This window comes from Anopheles stephensi, chromosome 2 (genome assembly GCF_013141755.1).
Source record: "Anopheles stephensi strain Indian chromosome 2, UCI_ANSTEP_V1.0, whole genome shotgun sequence".
Taxonomy (NCBI): domain Eukaryota; kingdom Metazoa; phylum Arthropoda; class Insecta; order Diptera; family Culicidae; genus Anopheles; species Anopheles stephensi.
In genome coordinates this window covers 33,429,603-33,442,943 of record NC_050202.1, presented here as the reverse complement: position 1 = coordinate 33,442,943, position 13,341 = coordinate 33,429,603, and the positions used below count along the sequence as shown (strand labels likewise).

General features: G+C 44.3%; 1 protein-coding gene across 6 annotated transcripts in view; it reads right to left on the bottom strand.

The window, feature by feature from the left end:
- The window catches only part of LOC118507913 (D-beta-hydroxybutyrate dehydrogenase, mitochondrial-like), a 47,174-nt gene that overhangs the window by 2,634 nt on the left and 31,199 nt on the right, over nt 1-13,341 (bottom strand). For all 6 annotated transcript variants that reach the window (XM_036047207.1, XM_036047210.1, XM_036047208.1 and 3 more), the window contains exon 4: nt 4,700-4,903. In XM_036047207.1, the coding sequence (XP_035903100.1) occupies nt 4,700-4,903 (204 nt within the window). The remainder of the gene's footprint in view (nt 1-4,699; nt 4,904-13,341) is intronic.

Below are 13,341 nucleotides of genomic sequence, written 5' to 3'. Positions count from 1 at the left end.
TTCACCGCTGTAGGTCCACTCTTTAATGGATATGGTACTAGCCACTAGTAATGACCTTGGTACATGAGTCAGAAGAGCATCAGCATAGCTGGAAGGGACTCTTGGAATCAAACGGTAGTCCTACCTAGAATGTCGAACCGGACAACTCAGCTGAATGGGTCAAATAGCTATGGAATATGTTGCATTACTTTGAGCAAACTTGCAAACTTTGAGAATTTCGCTCCATTATGCCCAACGAAGCTGAATGCAGATTGATCGAACCTGTAACTGCAAAGTAGCGGGTTTTATGCAAGTATTACAACTACTCTGAGACTTCGTTTATGACACTTGCATGTTACGAAACTGTATGAAATGCACAAAAAAATTAAATGAAGCTTTTTCAAGCTATTGTGAGGTGAATTGCATCACCTATACTATCAAGATTTACGAGCCTCCACGGATTGCCAACCACTGGGTACAGCTGCAGCGAAGCTGTTGTTTTGCGATAGTTCTGATTGTTTCATGTTTTGCACATTACTTTCCCGGAAAGCTCTTCACGCGGAACATTGTGACCGTGAAAACGTGCAAACATTTCCATACTAAAATGTCAAAGATGATGTTGGACCGGTTCCAAATTCGACGAATTCAAATTTTGGATCAATTTGTCCTTCCTTTTTTTGGGTTCTACTTACTCCAACAAAAAACTCCCAACTCTCGGACGGACGTGTATAAGTACGAGAACAGGCACACGGGAGCGTTACCTACGATTTTGGGTGCTCAACAGATTTGACACGATTTGTGGAATTGAATAAAGGTACAAGCTGGCTGCACATGCACATTTTCATGATGTGCCGTCGTGAGAGAACGTTCGGTGTGCTGGAATTTTCCTGATCACACACACACATACACACACAAAGGACACATCAACGACATCTACAACCTTCGCCCAATGGGTGTGTGGTTGCTGGGTGCTGTAACGAACCGAATCCACTTCGGATTCGGGTTTTTGGAGCGTGAAAGAAATAGCATAACTCCCACGTGGGACGGACGAGAACCGTGGCTTCCGTGTGGATTTAAGCTGGATGACGATTTTTCTGTACAGATTGCTTTCAATAACATCGTCCACGCTGGTACAAAATCACCACGGATGGAGCGAAACGGGAGATGGGTCTGCATGGCCCCAAAGGATATATCATAATTTAATTGGAAACAAACTGAAACTGCTTGAGCATAAGACCCCATTCGCACCTACGCAGCAGTACCGTTTGACCTTACCCATTCGACCGGACACCGGTGTGGGATTCTAAAAGCAGCGGAGCAAACGTGGAGTGAGGAATTGAAAAATGACCCAAACCCTGGGATGGTTTCCTTTTACGGCAGCTGACGAAGAAACTGAAGGAAACACTTTTCCGAATGGCTCGAACGATTGGATGTAGGTCAACAGCAGCAGCAGCAGCAATGGTCCTTTCATACCGTTGATAGTGTGGGAAGGATGATGATAAATCCAAAAACAGGAAAAATTTCAAAAAATTTAACGAAATCGGAGTAGAATGGTCCTTCCGAAAACTCCGAATTGATAATCACTGGGATACCACTGTGATCATGGGCTGAGCTGCTGAGCGCCATGAACAGGAGTTGAATGAATTTAAAGCAATTTATGTTGAGCGAATTCGTTCCGCTCGGGCTAGCTCGCTTGTGTGTGTTTTCGTTAGGACGCACTTGCACTTTGTTGTGGCATAAACATGTGACGTGATGTGATATGGATCGTTTTGATACCGTAATGTAATACAAATACAGTCAACTAACCTCGGACGAGGTAAGAAGGACACATGATAGTGAGGAAACAAACATGCTATTAATATTAAGTAGAAATATTTGATCAAAAAATTAATAAACTGGAATAATCTAATCACTGATAATCAGGCTCATGTAACTCACGTCAAATGGAACTTGATTTGTTCCTTTGATTCCACTGTGTCTATACTTCTCCTTAACCGATTTTTACTAACTTATTACAATATGACCGTTCCTATGTTGCATTACTGTTGTGACAATCGTAGTCACTAAGATTCAAATTTAAGCTGGTTAGATGAAATTTTCCATTAGAAAGTCGCTCAAAATATCTATTAGTAACTGCCGAGGCGATAGCGGCGAGGGTCGTCACAAGGCAGAAACGGGTAGTAAATCCCATCCCGATCGCCTCCTTGCATGCAGGACTTAACTATCGAAGTCTGGGTAAAATCAAGTCACGGAAAGCCAAAATGGCAAGCCAAGACCTCTCAAGGTTGTAGAGCCACGTAAGAAGAAGATGAAGAACTGCTAAAGTTAAGTGAGAGCTGTTCATACTCAGTGATCGTCACATGGGCGACTTTGTCTGAGATATAGAAGACGGCGTTCTTTTCTAGGATATTCTTCGCCGTTTTTTCGATTCCTAGACGAAAGTGTCACAGCGGAGAGGCTTTGGATTTTCTACATCTGCAATGTGCTGTATTACACAGTAAACGAAAACTGTTGGGCCGGTAGGATTTGTTGAAGATTTTTGATGATCAAAATGATTTTTGGCCCCTTATGTGTGGAAGGACAATGGAGGAACTGTTACAATGACGACGAGCGTGGAACTCTAGGGTGTTTTCATCATCGTTCTGCGAATTAGAATCGCCAGACTCCGATGGGCTGGTCATGTCATGAGAATGGCACCGGACGACCCAGCCCGTACAGACATTTTTGGCCGTCCACAAGTACAGATGAGGCGTGATAGGCCTAAACGGAAATGGAGTGATCGTGAAGACAAACTTTCGGCTTGCCGGAGGCTGTGACCGTGATAGGTTGTTGATAACAACCTAGCAGCGAAGTTCATAGTTGGTTTGAGAGGCATTGTTCTCCTACTATGGGCTCAACAAACTCCTGCAATCCAGAAGACGGTACATCGCACACTGATACTATGCTTGCACTATGCCTACGGAGGATGGCAATGCACTCGCACTATTTTCGAGTGGTGGGTGCAAAGGTCTATCTTTGAAGGCGTTTGCGAGCAAGGCGTTTGAAGCACTAGATTGAATCTGAATGAAGCTGAACTGTTTGGTGACACTGATATCCTGACGGAGGCTACAACCTTTCTCGATGGCTGTGGCACGTAATGAGAAAGCCCGTAGAGGAGCACAGTGAGCTCGTTGGCTGGATCAGGTGGAATTTGATCTGTCGAAGATAGGATTCCGCCCTTGATCGAGGAGTGCAAACCAAGACTGAGCTCTCTGGAAACGGATAGATGACCTGACCATCCGAAGTAGAAGAAGAAGATTTTGATGCGTGGATTGGCAGAGGACGGCGCTAAACCATGAGCGGTATCGAGGATTGTTGCAGTAGGCCAACCACGAAGCAGTTGTAGCGCTCGCTAAATAAGTAAGTAAGTAAGACATTTTGTCTTTCTCCAAAGCTCAAAGCTATTTTCAACTTCCTTGCTAAGAAATAAAAATCGTTTTGGGGCAGACCGGTGGTCAAGGCGATAACGGCGCCGGCTGTCACACGGCATTACCGGAGTTCAAATTCCTTCCAGACTGTCTTCCCATACGCAGGGCTGACTTCTTTGTCTACGGTGTTGTGATTGTTGTTGTCCCAAGGAAGAAGAAGGAGATAAAACATAGTAGGAACATATGTTCAATTATAGTTCGTCGATCATTTTGACCATATGTACTCTAATCAATCGTTACGCTGTAATATTTGGTCATTCCCCACTTCTGAAGTATTTAAAATGAGATCATCTTACTTTTTGAAAATGACTATTATTTGACTGTATTTGACTGTATTTGTATTTGAATGAAAATGACTACTTGACAATGAATGTATTTATCGATCAACGATTATTGCAGGTTGCAGGATTCCTATTCGACAAGGCCCCTTTAAATTACTTAACTTTATATAAAAGACATATTGCAAATGACCATGATGTTTTCGATAGATCGTACGGACTCGAGAGGTCTCGGCCTGCCGTTTCTAGTTTTCTGTGACTTCATTTTACCCGTGGTAAAGTAGTCAGCCCTACGTACGGGGAGGCGGTCTGGATGGGATTTAAACCCCGGTCTCGGCCACCGGACCGCCCCTATAGAGACATGTTACCTATAGATAGAAATTAATCTTTAATAAATGCTTCTGGCGATAAAACAAGTAGTTTTATTTGGAAGAAAAGGACTTCGCGATGCTGCAGTGTCACCAACAAAAAGGTGTATAATATTCTCCCTACAAATAAAGAACCAAGTTTTACCGAGATATTCATATCTCTTACTCGCCTGCTGTGCAACCGGCATGTCCACCGGGAAGAACAAACATAAATAGATCTTACACTTTCAAAACGTACTTCCTGACCTCCCGACCCAGCTAGAGGTCAGCGCGTGGTGCGTCATTTGGCAAATGAAATTCATTTGCGTGCACCCCGTGAGCCGTTTTGCCGCACACCAAATTTAGCCCAAGTCAATGGCACAATTTGAAGCGCGGAGCTTGCGCTTGGAGCGAGTACACACTCGGATTGTCTTTTTGCGGAATGGTTTGAAGCTGTTCTGGTGAGCAAAACAAATCGAAAGAATGAAGCGAACCATGGCGAGTATGGTTTTCCCGGCACCCAGAAGCGTTCATTATCATATTCAAATCAGGCGCACCTCTACCGCACAAAGTGCATAGTGGATGGAAGGAAGATCGTGCCGCATCGGGCCATGGGCCACCCACTTACCTCGACCTCGCTGGTCACGCTTAGCTGGAGCAATTTGAGGCGCCCAGAGGAGGTTTCCTTCAGCGCGGTCGCATCGTCACTGTCCTGCAGCTTCTTGAAGCCCGCAAACACGGTGAACCCAAGGTCATCCAGATACTTGGCAAGGGCGCGAGCCAGCGGTGACTCACAGCCGGTGATGAGGACCGCCTTTCCAAGGGGCGAAATCTGTAACGAGCCGAAGTGGGAAAATGGAGAAAATTTTAAAGCGGCTTAAAGCATATCACGGAAGATCCTTACTTCATCGTCGTGTATGATTGAACTGAGACGTGATAGTTCAGTGGAAAATTCGAACCCCTCTTGCGACGCAAACCATTTTCCGATAATTAATTTCTTCTCAATTCAATCCCGAAACACGCTGGAAATGAGTTTCCGACGAAGCAATGTTTGGTTTTTCGAAAAGGTCAAATAGATACTGGGTTTTTTTGTTTGAAGGGGTTTTCGGTCCGCCTCTACCTTCGGGCGTCGATAAATGTCAGCAGGTGGATGAACTTGAGTCGATTAAATCTTGGTGAAAGGTGAGAAACTGTTCCGATGTCAACGGGGAGTGTGATGAGCGAATTTGGAGCCATCTTTTTTTGTTTTGTCGTCTAATTACTCGAAACGAAATCAACGCCAAATGGCAGAAGATGTCGAGATGCCTTTACACCGAACGAGTACAATCGTTCCGAACCGATCTATTTTCATTCGAGCCGGCGAGGAATCTCGGAAAGCCATCGTGTCGGAATGTTCGGTGGAATGTTGTTACTGGGTTTTTTATTTCATGAAAGATATTTCCTTTGATATCAAGGAAAGAAAGCTGTGCGTCTTGAATGGATAAGCGCACCCTTGAAAGGATCCACCCGGAGTTGGAGATATGTTTGATCGACGCATTTCTACTAATTTGGGAAAATAAACACGCGCGCTACATACGGAACGATAAAACGAAGCTTCTTATGAGGAAATCCTCGGCTTGGAGGACGCTTTGAGCAATTAAAATGGTGTTTTCTTTGCCCTTTTACTTATATGGACAGGATGCACGCGGAATGTGTTCCGTGGTATGTGAATTGATTTACACGAATATTTAGGACGTAAAAGTCAAATTACTTATTTACAAATTTGGCTAAAGTTTTCTTGCTTTTAACATAACTTTAGGCGTATATTCCAATGATCTAACGCTTGATACAAAATTTGACAGCTTTGCTCACAGAAGTTCTAATATATGACTCACAGCACAATCTAATCGATGTAATAGGTTGTTTCTTTCATTGATTAAAAAGACTTTATAAGAAATCAGCTGCTTGAAGGATTCTTAAAAAAAAACTCAAGTCGTTATTACCCTGCTCGATTGTTCGACAAAAAATTTCTAAATCGAGAAATCAGTATTATGGTTGTGAAATTAACTTTTCGTTAGACAGTGAAGGGAGCCAAGTCATATTGCTTACGAATAAAAACTAAGCAAGTTTACTTATTTATTACGGTGTTTGTTTATTTTGAAATGAAAATGTGTGGAATTTGTACAATTTGTTCTCACGCAACCAAACCTTCATTACGGCTGATAGTTTATGAAAAAGGGATCTGCTGGCAACGTATCATTTTTCAGTCCGTCAATTTGAAAAGTTATAAGACAAAAGAAATTTGTCCAATATTTGCAGACACCAAATAATCCGATCAATCCAACACCAAATATCAGGAAACTCACCCTTATAGGTATCATTCTCTGCTAAGAAGATCGATAGTATTTTACAGTACACCCAGGCTAGAGGAGTTGGATTTTTTGTGTATGAAATTGTTGCAGACATTTCTATATGACATGGTATCAACCATAAAGATCGGGAAGAAGAATAAGAAGAAACGGCTGAACGGATGCCACGGAGCTAAAATATTTCGTATTATTAAAAATGCACAGAAACATTCTTTATGCAGTTGGTAGCACTGTGGGGCAGTCCGGTGGCCGAGGCGACAGCGGCGCCGGTCTTCACACGGCAGGACCAGGGTTCAAATCCCATCCAGACTGCCTCCCCGTACGTAGGGCTTGACTACTTTGCTACGGGTAATGTCAAGTCAAAGGAAGCCAGAAATGGCAGGCCGAGACCTCTTGAGGTTGTAGTAGTGCCAAGGAAGAAGAAGAAGTTGGTAGCACTGTAATAAATTTTATTAAATTATTTTTAAATTTCACAATCAGTCTAATATTTGATACATCTTCGAATCGAAGTCATCATTTTTGTAGCAAGAGTTTGGTGCGACTTGACGAAAGCAAAAGCTTGACGAAAGTTAGACTTCTCTAACTAGCAACCAGAATACGGATCCATTCGATATGTGATAAGTGAAGGTTTGTCGGAGAATTTGTCTGTTAGACAACCTTCAAAAGCGCTATTGTTCTCAAAGGACAACAAAAAACAATCCTACATGCATTTGTGCACCCTTAACACGTGAGTACATTAATGAGTCGTTACTCACACAAATAACCTAAGAAAGTACATAAAATTTCCCTCCACGAGGCACGTTGCTTGAAGGAGGAAATTAATTTTGTTTTGTCTCGAAAAAAAACCTATCCATCAAGCATCGTAGCGTTAATGCTGCTGCTGCTGCTGCTGCTCCAAAAACAAAGTTACGACATCCACTGCAAAGATAAATGCCGAACGCTTCGGTGTGCATACCAAAAAGGGCCTCTCACGCTTTACTTCATAACGTTTCACAGAGTTTCGGTGTCAATTAAGTAGTTATCTGAAAGAAAGCACTCGCTCGCTTAAGAATTCGCTACAGGTACGCGTAGCTTCGCCGGATGAAGCTGCTGACACACGCATCGCCTAGACATGAGCTGGGCTCCCATATCGTTTGCCCGTTGTACGTGGCAACAGTGCCGTGTTTCATATTTTGTTCCAGCGCTATTATTATCTTTGGTGAATTTTCCTGCAAGCTAGCCGTATTCACTGCGACGCTGATCACAGACAGCGTGCCGGATGTTTGGACTGCCGAACGGCGAACAAATCCTGTCGAGCGTCGAGCTAGAGCGAAAGCCGGTGGAAAATTTGCCTATATCGCTTCGATGGGCTGCTCCCACTCGGGTGAGCGCGAGGGATGGGCAAAGCAAAAGTAAACAACCGACGAATGGGTGGCTTGGTGAATTTGAAGTATTTGATGTTGCTAGAAGTGATCGGTATCGAGCCATCGGGCGTGCTCTGATCCTCTGCTGCTGCTGGGGTGGGGAAAATGTGTAATGTTTTCTCTCCAACATAAAGTATAGCAAACATGACTAACTTAACTTGTGCGTGAGTTTGCTTGCATTTCGGTGGAGGAGGTTGCCTTGCTGGCAATGGTTGCGAAAGTTTGTCTAAGAAAAAATATTGGCTTCAAGGTACCGGCTTGACTTTCGACGAAATTTGCTGATGAAATTTGCGAAGCATCAGGTGGATTTTGGATCGAATTTTATCAGGAACTCGCTGCTATTACAGAGATTCTATTTAAAAACTTTGTTATGGTTTTGACTATTTACCAATAACGGCGAGAAACTGTTTTGATAGCTTTGGGACGTCACAAAAGCTCCACCGCAGGTTATCATTGTGGGTTTGAATGAAAACAAAGCATGACGATCAAAAACAAAACAACAGCCTGAAAGGAAGGGTCCAAAATTTTGCATCTTTCACGGTTAAGGTTAAGTGAAATGAGTCGCATCAAAGATGCAACGAAACGAAACGGACGGCCAAAAGCTTCGTCTCCAAGCGCCCGTTTCCTGCTGCTACAAACGCACACAGACACACTCGCCTGTAGCTGTAGACATCCTTCGCAAAGCAGGATAATATATTGTGATTATCATGGGCACAATGTTCCGTAACCTTGATAATGGCGGCAGAAGTGGAAGCATAATTCATTCAACCCAAGTCCCTCCGTAAGCTGCGCGAAGCGTTGCCCGTAAGGTTTGAAGCGATGCCAACGGCGTGGAGTGAAAGCCGCCGCTGCTACCCACCATAACTGCCGAAACCCTCAACGAAGACGCTATGGCACAAAAAAAAAAAGGTCACAATGCTACCTCATCGAAGCCAAATGAATCATTCTATTGAAATGACGAAATTAATATCCGTGCACCAACTGCAACCTGGCTGTGTCGTGTCGTCTAGTGGACACAATCTTTGCCCAGTGGCGGACGGTCGCCAGAAACTTTCTTCTCACGCCAACGCGAACGAGTTCGGAACGAGAATGAATCAGGCTCCATTTAAGATCTGACGATATGCACTGACGATAGCTAGCGTAGGAAAGGAAAGGGAAAAGACAGATACCAACTTTAGAACTTTTCGGTGCGACGTGCGAACGTGTACACGTCCTCTGGCAGCGCGAATGCGTCACATACATTCAGGCGCTTCATCGACCAGAAAGCCATTACACAAATCTTCCCACATTGCGTTTTATGATACGCGCGCGACCATTTTATTTCTGTTTCCTCTTTTTCGCTGTTCTGAGCATCTCTTGTCTTCATTGCCAAACCCCCGCCTCCCCACTCTTTTCCTCCCAGGTTCTATCTTCCCGGTTCTCGTTAGTTTGAACTTTTATTGAGACGTGAAGAAAAAAGAACGAGCGAAGCATAATCTTGGAAACAGGCAAATCAATTTTAGCGCTCTTCGCACTCTTTACTGCTCGTCGATCTTACGCCTTATGCCTTACGCGTGCTTGCAGCCTTTCGTTTGATGCTTCCCCTTTGATCCTGGGCTTGCTTCGAGTGGGACTACGGTACTACGTCACCACCGAAAAAGCGGACAGACGAGAATGACACTGGCGTTAGAAAGCGTGCGTAACAGACGCCATCTTTCCGGCAACTTTCCGAACCAGTGCCGGGAGGTCGACGAAGGGGAAGCACTCAACGGCATAAACGATGGCCTGACGGATAGACCCGGCCAGTACGAAAGAATAGAGCCGCTTTTACCGTGCTGACCTTGTCTAGTATTCATATCCGGTGCCGGAAGAAAGATTCCGACGTGGGTTTTAGGTCTTCCGGCTCGCTTACGGGCCTTGTCTTCTGCTGGCACCCCATCCAAGGATTGCTCCCGGGTGTTGGTATCACTATTTCATTGAATAAAAATCACACCACCATCGTCCCCCGTTCGTGTGCGTCTTTCGGCATCCCATTTTGACCGGACAGAAACATCGAATGAATGAATGAAAAGTGCGCGCCCGTGGGAAAAAAACAACGCCAGCCAGCCAGCGCGCATCGCACGGTCGCATCAATGAATGACAATGATGTCCCCCGAAAGACTGGTGACTCATCCATCGAGCTGGTGCCTTTGGGGAGAATTGTTTATGACGATGGCAACTGTGATATTCCGGAAAAATGTGCACCAAAGTGCCCCGCAAAAACGGAAGAAGTGATCGACAAGATGGCTCAATTCTAATATCCATCCACGATGGGGCGGATGTTTGCCCTGGTGCCGAGGCATGGAAGTGAAGGGGAAAGCAAAACAAACACACAGAAACATCGTCATAGGCATAGTTGGCAATCAGTATTCAGATTTCCCACGCCGCGAAACCCTCTTCGGAATGAAAAATCAAAGTGCTGCTTACCAGTGTAGGTCGCAAGTGTGCCGAGCGCGGCAGAAGCATAAGCACCGAGCGTTTTCCTGGTATTGTCGACCTTTGCGCCAGAATGTGACCGGAGTCTTGAATGAGTGATCTAAATTCCTTTTCGCATCCTCTTGTCGGCCCGTTTTGTCTTAGCGGGAGAGAACATTCTTTACCAAACCTCAACAAATGCGCGAGCTTTACGACGTGTGAAACTATGCACGGCCCTGCACTCAACTTGGGTCACGTTCAACCTTAGCCGAATCCAAAAATCCTACCCCTTGTATGAATATGGAATGAACTACTCGAGATTCGCATCAGTAACCGACGTGCAAAAAGTTTTGCACTTCGTTTGGGCTTCTAATTGCGGCAAGCTTTTTTTGTTTGAGGGGACATATGGAGACGGTGCGAGGAGTCGATTCCACATGTCGGACTGAAGAAATGCTCTCTCTCTCTCTCTCTTTCTCTCTCTTTCTCTCTCTCTCTATCTCTCAGTCTCTTCGGACGTGTTTCTGCTCCACGTGTCTTTTTTCGATCGTTGTTGCCCAACCATCGCCAAGTGATTCTATTTTCTGCCATTCTGCCACTCTATCTAGCGTCTGGCGATCGAAACTTTTCTATCGAGCGCTTTATTTCGGTGAGCTATGTCGTACACCCACATGGTACGACATTTTGCAACCATTATGCATGCCGAGGGCTTTCTTAGTTTCGGGCGTTCCAACCGTGGGTGTACGGCTTGGAAAATCCTTTTCCCAGATTTTTTTTTGTTTAGTTCTCTCTCTCTCGTTGCTGTTGTTGATTTTTGGGCCCCACCCTTTTGCGCATCGCATTGTTGGGTCGGTTGTCGGTGGCCGCACTCGCTTGCTTACCCATTCATGTTTTACGGGTGTTTCCATTATGTACGAACGATTGCGCACTATCGATATGGAAATGTAATGAATCCATTTCAGAACGTTCGAGAAGCGTTTCGTTTGGGGCTGGATTTGTCTAATGGGATGGTTTAAAGCTGTGTCGACAATATTAACAAATTATAAATGGGAGTTGAAATATGGAGATGCCCTTGAGGGGGGAGGGCTGTTACATACTTTTTCGATTTTCATTTCAAAATTATTCAGATTTTCTGTTTATTATTATTATTATTATCATAGCAATAGGGTCAGGCTGTTACTATTAAATACAAAGAATATTATTATTATAATTCATAAGTTTGTCTGCGAGCATGCTACCACAGCTGTACTCAAAAGATCAGATTAAAAGTTTTAGCGTAATAATCCGGCTTAGGGACTATCCCAGCACTCACATACGCCTCTGAGACGTGGACTTTGCCCAAAAATGATGGAACCCTATTAGCCGCGTTCAAGAGGAAGATGCTCAGAAGGGGCTAAAACCCGTATGTGTGGAAGGACAAATAAGGCTCGGCAACAAAGACGAGCTCTATGAACTGTACGATGATTTCACCACAGTGCAGTGAATTAGACTCGTCAGTCTCCGGTGGGTTTGTCATGTCATGAGAATGGCACCGGACGCCTCAGCCCGCAATGTTCTGTCAGACCGTCCACAAGGATAGAGGAGGCGTGGTAGGCTCAAATTAAGATGGAGTGATGGCGTTTATGCGTCCGCCAAACCTGCCGGGATAATTGATTGGCAGATGAAGGCGCTGGACGGTTAGCGGTATCGATGAATGTTGCAGATTGTTGTTAAAGAGTGGATCGAAGACGAGCAATTGACGGAACGTTAAAAAAGGCTGTAGGTCCTAATTACGACACCTGGTCATTTAATTGGGTATGTGAGAGATAGGCTGGCTAGATTATTTACGAAAAATAAATCTGGCCTTGGACCTGATCGTCTCGATCATTTTTGATTTCTAGTTGTGGGTGACCAGGACACACTACACCAAGAAGAATGACTATCAAGAGTAGGTTAGAGGGACGTACAATCCGTAGTGGGTGAGGAAGGGAGAAATATTTTCAAATCGTCTGGGTATCCCAAAAGAAACAATGTCGACGCCTGAGGTCAATTTTTGGATTCTACCGAGCGAACGGTACACTAGTTTAGTTTTTTTTTTCATCTTTCCTTTCAATTCTACTGGTTGTCTGTTCTGTGTGTTGTTTCTCGCTTGTATGTCTGAGGATGAATGACTCGATAAATGAATTATTGTATGAATGAGTGTGTTAATGGAGGGGCTTGTTATGGCATAGGCACGCTCTTAGAACGGACGGGATATGTTGTCCACTCACGATATAGACCTTCGATAAACGGTTTGTAGAAGGAATACGGTTTGGACACACGTTCAAATTAATGCAAATTGTACACTGTTTTGTAATAAAGTTTTAAGCAATACGGCCAGACATTCCCGTGTAGCTAGTCTTTGAAAGGAAGGTTCTACTTAACTTTACGACTTTTTAGGTCCTACCCGCCATAACAATCGCTTATCATAAAATTATACCACCGTGCTATGATCGCGTCGAGCAGTTATTCCACGAACATTCGATAGTATACCTTTAGGCGCAGTCTCATCAAACTGCAAGAAAATATACCACAGTCGTTGTTGGAGCGTTTTGAGAAGCTTTAAAACAGTCAACATGGAACCAGTGAGGACTTCCATTCTTTAGAGCCGCAGGAAACACATTGTAGAACGATGAAGGTCCGTGAAGGCGTACGAAGAGAGATTATAATAATAAAAATTTTTGAAGAGCACATCCACTGGTAAGTGTTCTTCAGCTGCCATCGAATGTCAATCATAGATTTGACCCGATTGTTGGTCTGACGTCACAGTGGCCGGAGAGGGCTTTTGGCAGGGCGTTATGCTGCCCAACGCACATGGGAACAAGCGTCAAGTGTCCTCGACCCGGGTTGTAATTCAGTGAAGAGAAAAATTGGCGCAGGTAGAACCAAATTGGGATTTGATGGTGTGCCTGTTTACTGTGTGTTTATCCCGTTCCATTTATGCCCTACGAAATGCTACCTCATGAATCCAAATTGGTCACTGCCAGTGTGCGGGTTTTTTTCTTCTCTGGATAACAGAACTCATTGTAGGAAATGGTAGAAACGGGATGACGATGGCAATGATTTGTAAG